Genomic DNA, 10,427 nt, shown 5'->3' with positions numbered 1-10,427 from the left:
TATACAAATGGGGCGGCGGATAGGAAATGGCGGCAGCTGGGTAGCAACGGGGCGAGTTGCCTCTTCGGGGGCCTGCAACCAGCGGCCCGTGGTTTAAGCCCTCCATGCATCTAGGTGAGGCACGGCCTATCAGCACAAAGGCCTTCCCTGCCGGTGTTTCCAAGGTCGGGTGTCATTCCGAAGGCCTAAAAGCTAAACGGAGGCACATCAGGTCATCAGCCTAGCATGCCACTTGCTCAACAAACAAAAAAAGAAAAATCAGCCGAGCATGCCCTGTAGTCTGTAGACTGGACAGTGGACAGACAAAACCCTGCCATTCCCCCGTGGATTTTCAAAAACAACAACTGTGGAAAATGCAGCTCGTAAAAATACTACTCCGTACTACCAGCTCATACTTTCTCAGAGATCGAAACAAAACAACATTTGGCAAATCCCCTAAAGATACCTTAGCTTACAGACAAGTTTAACGACTGAACACAACCCGTGATTCTTTACAGCTAGAGCAGCACACTGCAAGAGGCCAGAGCCAGCCAGCCATTTTGTAACCCAAAATCCCAAAACAGTCCTACCAAGACGACCAACTTTATAGCTCGAGTGAAACCGCCTTTCGAAAAACAAACACGGCCATGTCAACATGTTGTTCGCCCATGACAGATCGCCGCGATGTACATGTTCTTTTCCCATTGTTCCTGAAATTTGGGACGTGTCAAGGTTACGTTCACGCATGTAAACCAAGAAGGCATTGCGTAAGCATGGATGTGTAGTGTGATTTTGAACGGTCATCCAGGGTCAGCAGAACATGCAGATGTACCTTTATATGCTTGCTGGGGAAATCAGAAGTTAGAAGAGTTTCGTCCATAGGTTTCATCTTTGGCTTCTTGGTCATGCTCAGGATAAAAGCAGCTTGGTCAGGCGTGGCTGCACAGGAGGTAATTCTGTAACCAGCGCCATATCGCTGATGGAGCCCTTCACTTGGATACTGAAAATCTAACTCAACAACCTGCAGAATGCACCACAGATTCAGTTTCACTTGCCAAGCGGCAACACCACATTGATAACATTAGGACACTGAACTAAATGTACACGAAACTTCAGGCTTGATACAACTCCACACTGATTATTATTTTTTCCTGAAAACTGTAGCAGAGCAGCAATTCTCTATGATTATCTGAAAACATTTTTGAACCAGAATATGTCTAATATAAATATTTCGCACGCAATGCTCAAATTACTGGTTGCAACGCATTTATCATCTACATGTTCGAAACATTTTAGATTGCTCGGCAAATGAAGACATATACGTTTTGTCTTTTGAGATGACATATGCAGGCACTGAGTGTATATGTGCATATTAGTGTTTACAGCAGATTAAGTTATATAACAGATCGATGAGGAATCACCAAATTCATGAAAAGATCTTTTTATAAATGATTTGTTGCAAAAAAAGAAGTGCAAGCATGTGTTTTGACCTGGTCAGAGTAGCACGTGTTCCTCGACATGACAACTCCCCAACGATTCCCAGCAGTACCCATACATGTTACATGAAAACCTTCTTTCCACTTTTTATTGATCCACTTATATGGAAAATGTTCACTCACTTTGTATCTCTGCTGTGTATATGGAGTTCCTGTAATGATTTCAACGATCAGATTCTAAGGATTTATCATGGAAAGAAAAGAGCCAACAGTCTATACAAACATCAGGGTCACAGACAGTAGACAAATGCCAATTTTATTTAATTAGTATATTGTAGAAACGTCATGTAAATACTAAAACCAGAAAATTGGTAACAGCATCAGTAGATCACTAGTTATCACAATAATGACCACTGTACAACATCCAAGCATCAATTATGTTGACCTATACGTAACCTTGGTGTACAAGTAGTTCTGCTACATTTTCGTTTAATTTTCGGAAGGGAACAACTACACATATAGCAAAATGAGATATAAATTTGGTACAATGATATAATATGGTAATCCCTCCTGCTGTGACCCCATGCAAGTTGTGTGATCCAACGTTGTTGTGATGCATCAGACTAAGAGCATGCTACTTTGGGTCATGTGTATAACAGTATTCTTACAAGAACTTCACAAGGGGGCAGTTACAGCAATAACAACAGGCCTGTGAGAACAGTAGTTGTCGACAGGAAACAGGTGATTTACAAACCTTTGGACATTACAACCAATGAACTTCCATTTGCTGCCCCAGCTATTGCTGTTATGTAAAAGTTATTATCCCACTTCTCCATTATCCAATCCTACACAAAGTTAGCAACAAGATAGTGTCAGGATTCCGGATTCATCAAAATACAGACTAGACACGGGGAGACCATAGCACACCTTGTCCAGGAATTTTTGCGAAAGCTTGATAACTTGATTAGCAAAGCCAGTACCAGCATCCATGACAACAGCCCACAAATTTGCTGAAGAAGCTACACAACTAATGAATAAGCCATCTTCATTACCTTTTTGTATATGTTGGTGCATCCTTGAATCAGCTACATTACAGTGGTAGCTATAAAAGGCAGAACAATATATTTACAGTTACATTAGTTAGCACCATATTTAATTCAGGAAGGAGATAAAACATTGATCATTAACTAGTGAATTATGGAGGCCTTAAATCTCTCAAACTCAGGAACGAGCAAGCGAGTGTTAGCCAGACAAACAAGAGCTACTTAAGCTTAGATCATAATGAACGAAACCAAACCCCTACATCACTGACAACTAGCATGAATGGTTAGATTACAGAAAAGCATAATTGTATACTTTCGATTTAATTGCTTTCACCAGGATATCAGGTGCAATGAAGGTCATGATTAATGCGGATGAAATTTGAAAATGGAGTTCATGCCAAGGGGTATCGCAAGTTTTCAACATCAATTTTTATCATGAGGCAGTTTTTCTTTTCAACCAAAATCATCACAAGACTGTAACTGGGCCATCTAATCCTTGATCTCAGGTATGAAGAGCCTATGATGACTATGTGCATATAGGAAGCAGGTGAGGTGGACGGCGGCTGCCCGGGATCTCATGGCACTTGAAGAACTAGAACAGACCACTTATAAAAAGGCAAGGAATGCGTGGAAGAAATGCCTGAACGAGCAAACATTAAAAAAAAACCTCACTACTTTTTCACACTTAAAAACAATTACCGCTGCTTTATGGGCCGCCTAGCATTATAAACCGAAATCCATTGAGTTGCTGGAGTCCCCAACCGAACTTTTTTTATAGACTGCTCATTTTCTTCAAGATTTACATCCATTCTTCCACGTTTATGTCCACCCTACAATGATGCACATCCAATTATAAAACAAGCAAATTAAAATGCTGATAATAGATTAACGTTGTGGTTAAAGCAGTACAGACCTGTAGAGCTCCATCGATCCTGATGGGTCTTAAAGAAGCAGGTCCTTCAATCAAATCATCAAAGAGAGAAACAAGTTGTCGGTACTTTGGCTCTTCATCAAATTTCATAGTAGTAACTATCTCAAGAAAATGTTTGAATGGAGCTGGACAGGAGCTAGAGAGCATCTCTGGAGATGTCTCCATTTTCTTCTTACAAACAAGAAAGCTCTGGTTATCTCCCTGCAGTAATAAGCCGCAACACTAAAGTGGGGTATAAGAGAGCATGTAGAAAATATTAGTCAAACTCTGTCGACTTGTCGAGCACAATGAAGACTACCTGACAGTCTTCCCATGGCAAGCGTCCTCGTAATAACAATATAAGGGTGTATGCTAGTGACTCCAAATCATCCCTCCTACTGCTTGTACGACCTAAATGAGCATGAACGCTAGCATATCTAATTGTTCCCCTACAAAATGCCAAAAGGACAAAAAGTTAAATTGGTACCATAATTTTGTACAAATATAGCAGCAACAACAAACCTAAATATGTCTGGCCTCTGATCATACTGAACATGCACACTGGATGATCCTCTTTTGCATTTCCAGTTGGATGCTGCATAATTTTAATATCAACAGAACCATGTGAAAAAAGGTTAGTGAGGCATACATGCATCAACATTCTATTAAGTAGCCAATTCCTCTGAGCAAAGGATATAGCACGTTGAGAACATCAGACTGAATATCTTCATGTACAGATGAAACTACCTTATGCCTAGCATACCTGAACCAAAACTAGTCAGAAAAAGCTTCTTTTCATGAGCAGATCCACGTTGACCAAACAAAAAGTTATCAGGTTTTACATTACCGTGTACAAGGCTGGCAATAATAGTAGGAGCATCATGTTAACATTGATGAATGCATCTCAAAATTATGGGAAATGCATCTCAAAAACATCGAATGGCTTTAAGTTACCCTTTGGAGTGAATCTTCGCAAGAATTGATATGGCCTCAACGGCAATACAAGCAACCATTTGAAATGACATCCTGTTACAGGTGCTGATACTTTCAGCAAGGAGTAAGGAAAACTAGCAGAGAGGATGAAAAGACTAATAAGATACTTACTTCTGTCCTTGTGAATACCAAACATCCCAGAGGGTAGGACCAAGCATAGCCATTATCTGAAATGGTGGTTCAGGTAAAAGATCATAATGAGTTAATAGGCATTTCTGAGTGCATACTATTTTTCGAAAAGTTACTCACAAGAATGTAGTAGTCTCCTTGGCGACCCTTGTAGTATACCGGAGGTATGCCATAACAACCATTGAGAGTCCTGCTCAGAAAACGATAAAATGACAAGCCCCTCAGGGAACTATTTATATGTAAAAGTGTATGATTGTGTATAGTTCTTACTGATAGGCTTGCCACTCAAGTGGGGGGTCACAGCTACCTGCTTGGTTCCTCCGATGCTCAAATTTTAGTGCAACCTACATGATATTGGTCCAGGCAAGATCTTTTTTAGATACAGGAGATCTTTTTCAGATACAGGAGGATCTTGCCTGTTGGTAAAATTGGTTATTTACACGATCTAGCATTCGATTATGTACCCATAGTTGACTGGCAATTGGAAAAATACACATGAGGGGGTTGGATACAAATAGTATAAATCAAGACAAAACACCTCAATTTTTTTTGACAAGGAGCCACTCCAATTCTGTAGAGACACGAAAAGAGAAGAATACCCCAGTATAAAAAAATATAGCGATAGATTATATCGATCAAAGGAGGTATGTTCACGCTTTGGCCCCGGTGCCCTCCTCCCATAGTCAAATGCCGTCTTCCCTGGGCCGTCCATCCGCTGTTCTGCCATCCCCGGTACCAATCGTTCCTCGTCAATGCTGTCGTCACCCTCCACCTTTTATTAACGCCATTCAGCCTCCTTCAGCTGTACGTCTCTAATTGCCTTTTTGGTGTTTGATGTTGTACTGATGCAACTCAAAGGGACAAGGATCCTCGACTCGTGTTTATGCCAATATCGAGCTGATATGTACGTGTAGTAATCTTCCAAACAATTTCCAATTTGTACACTTTACTAGTGCCCAATCGGTACCCAAAATGCATCAGGATATAGAGAGCCAATACATTAATCACAGAAACAAAACTAAAATTATTTCCTCCCTATATCAACATATTTACTGCATTCTTTTCTAGTGCATATACAAAATAAATAGTACTCCCTCCGTTCCATATTAGTTGTCACAGATTCTGATGTATGTACTTACAAAATGTGTCTACATGCAAATCAGCAACAAATAATATGGAACAGAGGGAGTACAAAATTTGTACAGATCTGTTCTTGAGCATATTATCGTGTCTTGCAAAGTTGTAGTTCAAATTCAAATATTCCCTCTGGCCCTAAATACTTGTCACAGCTTTAGTCAAAATCAACAAGAGCCTTAATCGGTTCAAATATTTTACAAATTACAAGTCAACAACGGGAACATAATCCAAGGCTAGTGAAGTTCTGAGACAAGATTTGAATATGAAAAATGAAGAGACAAACCTCCATTGCATTTAGACCCTTGTAGCCTCCAGTAGGCATACCTAGTCGTCTGCCAACATAGACCTTGCAAGAGCTACCCTTACCTAACTTCCTACCAGTTACATATATTAGGGAATCGCCAACTTCAACCTGCATCGAATAGTTCAGATAAGATTTATGGGGATTAATTCTTGCCAGTAAAAACTCTAGCATATACACTGCTAGTGGTAGATCAGTAATAGTATCAACAAACAAGAGGCAAATTCATCATACTTTCATCTAAAAGCCAAGTATATAAAGAGAAAAATATAACAAACCTATTTTAGTGGTGAAATTTTATCCAACAGAATATTGCAAAAATTTCCAGAATTCATCAGCAAAGTTGGGAAATTGGGAAATGTGTCTAGCTCTGCCATATAGATTACGACTTACGAAAGCTGTTTCAATGAAATATGGACATCCAGTGTTAATTTTTCAATGAGAAATATCTTGCTAGTTGCTACCCATGGTGCACTCAACCACCCCTAGACCTAGCGTCATCTCGTGCTTTGAGATTACAAATATTTTCATCATCTTTCTTGTAGCACATTCTCATTTCACCTAAATAAACTAATTCTACAGTTTTATGCCAAAATGCCTAAAACAAAGTAAATATGGTCTATACTCGACTATCACTTAATCATTAATTCATTTACATGCCTAACATGCATATACAAATGAATTAGTATAAGCTAATTACAGATTGGAATTTTTTTGCAGTGTGGAGACATAAAATATGTGAAACTCAAAGCAGGGCCCGAAATGGTATAGCCAAAAGTCCACACTCGTTTTCTGAAAGAGCCAGGGCGGAGCAGGATTGAGATATCCCTTTTTTTTTAGGATTAGTGGCAGGTGTTCTGCCTTTGCATTGTAGACATAGAATGTACAGGGACTGAGACAAAATAGCGCATGGTTCTCCTACTTGTTGAAGAGCAGCATACACCTGGTTTGGTGAACCCTCAATGACTCTAGAGTATAGGACTCCTCAGATATTCCAATTCCAGCAAAAGTCTGACCACAACTAGCTAGGTCCAAAAGAAAAATTGGGTAAGCATACCCTCTCCGGCACTGGCGGTACTGCCGTGTCTTGGGCGTCTTCAGCGATAGCTTGTGGGAGGTCATTTGGCTCATTTCCTTTAGGCTTCGAAGCTGGGCTTTCACTTCGGTCAGTGGCGCATATAACAGAATGATTAACAGCCTACGAATACAAACAATTTCTTGATGAATCAGTGTGAAAAAAATGAGATGCACAGAAGAAAACAAAGCCATGCATCCTCTCTCAGGCAGTGGCCTTACCATGGCTTCACTCTCACGTTCCTTGTTCAGACAGTGGTCTTGCTGGACTCTGCCTGCACCGGCTGCCTCTCCAGGGAGGTCCTGCTGAGGCAGGTCAGCCTGCACACCAACTGGAACCCTGAACCCCTTGCCTCTAGGCTTGGACGTCGGCCTTCCTGTTCCCTTGGCAGCGCCAACCCGTGGCTTGGAAGCTCTTCCATCGGCAGAGCTGCCACGAACTCCAGCACTCCCCCGTGGATCCGCATTGCCATTTTGATTGTGCTGAACCTACCAAAAGAAATTAAACACTCTTACACTCGGGCCTGGGCAAGCGGAGATATGATCAGTATGGTGAGAGTTACTGGACACATCGATTGAACACGACATTGCAGCAGGCAGGCGGCGGCAGTGGGTAAAGTTCAGATAATTAACCTCGCAGCCGTCGGCATGAGCACCACGGATCAAACTACTGGGTCGTCGTGATCAACAAGAGAAGCTTGCGTAGCTAATGTAGTAATGTCACTATGGAAAAAAAAAAGAGGGAGCGGGGAAACCGTACCGTTTCAGGCAGCGCCTTCGTGTTGGAATCACCATGCGCAGCCGGTGCAGATCCGTCGGCGGCAGTTGCACGGCCGTCCCTTGTCGAGTGATCGGCCGCCCCGCCGCCGCCCTCGTCGTCGCTAGCCGCCCTGTTCAAATCAATGTCCGGCCGCGCGGGAACCTCGCCAGGCGGCACGGCGCCGGGGTGGCGCATGGAGAAAAGAATGGCGGCAGCCTCCATGAGAGCGCACCGGGTCGGCAGAGAGGGGTTGATGAGCGGGGACGTGAAGTGGTGGAGGAGGAGGGGGCCTGGGGGGAGGGATATAGCGGCTGGGTGGTGGGCGGTGGGAGGGCGGCATTGATGGAGACGCAGCGAGGAGGGAGCAGGAGCTGCAGCATGGTGCAGACTGCGGAGCAGAGAGCAGCAGGCGGCGGAGCGGGGGCAAAAGAGGGGGATGACATGACCGGCTGCCTTGGAAGTTGTGGACGAAGGGAACTAGCTACGGAAGGAAGGAATAGCGCACTGTGGCCGCGTAGGGTGTCGTCGGCTCAAGTCTAGACAACGGTTGGATCTGCTGCTAGAGCCATGGCCCACCACTGTACTCCACGGTTTCTTCCTCCCCTGAATGCCCCAAAAATATACCCAACTTTTTAAAGTCAAAAGGTATTTATTCCCAATTCCACAACGTTATATACAAAGTTTTGAATGTCAAATACCCAATATAAGTTGGATGAAAGAATCAAAGTTAAGGTCATCGGCCTGAAAAAAATGGTACGCTGTTTTTAATTTTTTTATAGCGGCAAATAGTTTATCAACGGAAATCTATAACCCTAGGTTAATTTCTCAACATATATATTTTGCTTCAAGATCCGTGATTCAACTTCGTTCCTCGCCAAACCATTGAGATGTTGGTGTTCACCATTGCGACATCGCCCTATGGTCTCTAGCGAAATGTTGTCAATATCCTTATCTCGCCACGTGACCACCTTCGTTATTGTCTCGAATATGCCAAATGTGGATGTCGATGAGCTCTCATTTCTTCTATTTTTGGCGGGAAAGGCCTAAGGCAAAATCTTATCTGAAACCAGCCCGACAAGAGCATTTTTACAAGGAAAAAACACACAAGCCCATGAAAATTTTAGCACCATTTTCCTTCTACACCCCTCAACGGTGAGCCGTGAGCAAATCTTGACGCCGCCTATGGGCCTCCTGCGTAGCAAACCTCGTGTCGGGAAAGGTTGAAAAAATCCAAACGATTGTAGATCAAAGCAACCACCGGTAAGTCGTTGGCGTAAACCAGAACATGATGATGACCCCTATCTCAAGAGATCGATTTGCCCGGGCGTCGCTCCCACCACCCCCACACCGGCGGCGACCTTCATGGCGGCGTCTCGGAGTTGTTGGCAACGTGTGCTTGTCGATCTTTCAGGTTGGCAGCTTGGTTTTCTCATCGGTCTTCAGATCTGGCGAGATCTGTTTCTCGACGTGTCACTGGCGCTTGTCGTTATCCACGACGGCGCTGGGGGCCGGGGCGAGGTGGTTCTTCTGGATCGAAGATGTTGGTCCGGAGGTGGTTGGTATGCGGTTCTTCTCCGACTTCGTCGATGGGAGGCGGCGTATCTTGGTCCAAGATAGCACGGGGACGTCCTCCGATCGACGTGCCACATCGACATGTGCCTCGGCCGCTTGCGGCGGAGTCCGTTCATCGACTCACAAAGCCTCGTTGGCGATGGTGCTTTTTTGGATCTTGCAATGGTGGAGGCTCGGCGTCACTTCTTGCGTCCGTCTCGGGGCGTTGGAATTGGGCGGCGGCCGCTGGCTACGGTGGTTGCAGGAAACCCTAGGGATCGTTTTGTATTTCTCGATCTTTTAGGATTTTATCTGTAAATTCAGGATAATCATTTTATCCCGGTTTGTCTTTTAGTTTTCACATGTATTACGTCATGTAACTTGGTTTTCGATTAATGAAATGTGTGGTTCTCAAAAAAAAAAATCGATGTTTCATATAAGTCTGTACGGAAATGGGCCGGAAGCTAAACCTAGCTCCAACGAGATGCAGACGGGGTCACCAAACTCGTACCTACACACGACAACGGGGAAGAAGAACAAGAAAAAGTTCGATATGAACGAAATATAAGAAGTCACTAGTGATGAGTGAAAAATAAGACATCCATGTGCCAAAGAAAATAAGATGAATTGGGAAAATTCGGTGACGGTGACGTTAAAAAAATAGTTGAAAAGGGGGAGGGGGAATCTTCAAAAGTACGGCAGTTAAAAAATTCTGGATGAGTTTGTGGATTTCGTGGCCAAATTAAGTTCCTACACGAGCTTTAATATCCATCAACTTACATGTGTTAGGGCATCTCCAACAGAGCGACGCATATTTATATCCGTTTGCGTCGGGCACGGACACAAAAAACATCCGCATGTCCGTATGCATCTGCCCCTTCTCCAGCGGCAGGGACGCATTTATTTAACCACATGGGTGATTAGAGAGGAGATAGGGGGAAAGATTATATTTGTGTGGCTAGGAATGACCGCATGCGTGATTAAAGGAGGAGAGAGAGAGCTGCATGCAGATTAAACGGACGCAAATGGACGCGCGAACTCGTCCACACGGACGTATTCCTGACGCATATTTAATCCACGTTTGCGTCAGGACGGACACTGCGAACGGTTTGCG

General features: G+C 43.5%; 1 protein-coding gene across 1 annotated transcript; it reads right to left on the bottom strand.

Moving 5' to 3' along the window:
• Positions 1-629: 629 nt before the first annotated feature.
• On the bottom strand, positions 630-7,984 carry LOC124697667 (casein kinase 1-like protein HD16). The gene is made up of 18 exons (XM_047230220.1): positions 7,763-7,984; positions 7,225-7,491; positions 6,986-7,126; positions 5,911-6,039; positions 4,761-4,834; positions 4,611-4,680; positions 4,473-4,528; positions 4,323-4,394; positions 4,132-4,226; positions 3,891-3,963; positions 3,688-3,817; positions 3,372-3,590; positions 3,158-3,288; positions 2,343-2,517; positions 2,170-2,260; positions 1,470-1,627; positions 812-1,000; positions 630-689 (listed from the first exon to the last, which is right to left on the bottom strand). The coding sequence occupies exons 1-18, from the start codon at positions 7,982-7,984 to the stop codon at positions 630-632; spliced, it is 2,352 nt and encodes a 783-aa protein (XP_047086176.1).
• Positions 7,985-10,427: the final 2,443 nt, after the last annotated feature.

Source organism: Lolium rigidum, chromosome 3 (genome assembly GCF_022539505.1).
Source record: "Lolium rigidum isolate FL_2022 chromosome 3, APGP_CSIRO_Lrig_0.1, whole genome shotgun sequence".
In the NCBI taxonomy this organism is placed as follows: Eukaryota; Viridiplantae; Streptophyta; class Magnoliopsida; order Poales; family Poaceae; genus Lolium; species Lolium rigidum.
This window is presented reverse-complemented; position numbering and strand designations above follow the sequence as displayed.

Coding starts and splice junctions, on each gene's coding strand:
- LOC124697667 (XM_047230220.1), bottom strand. CDS start 7,984: ATGGAGGCTGCCGCCATTCTTTTCTCCATGCGCCACCCCGGCGCCGTG. Junction 4,529..4,610: donor AAGGAGACTACTACATTCTT/GTGAGTAACTTT, acceptor CCACCATTTCAG/ATAATGGCTATGCTTGGTCC. Junction 4,395..4,472: donor TGGTATTCACAAGGACAGAA/GTAAGTATCTTA, acceptor CACCTGTAACAG/GATGTCATTTCAAATGGTTG.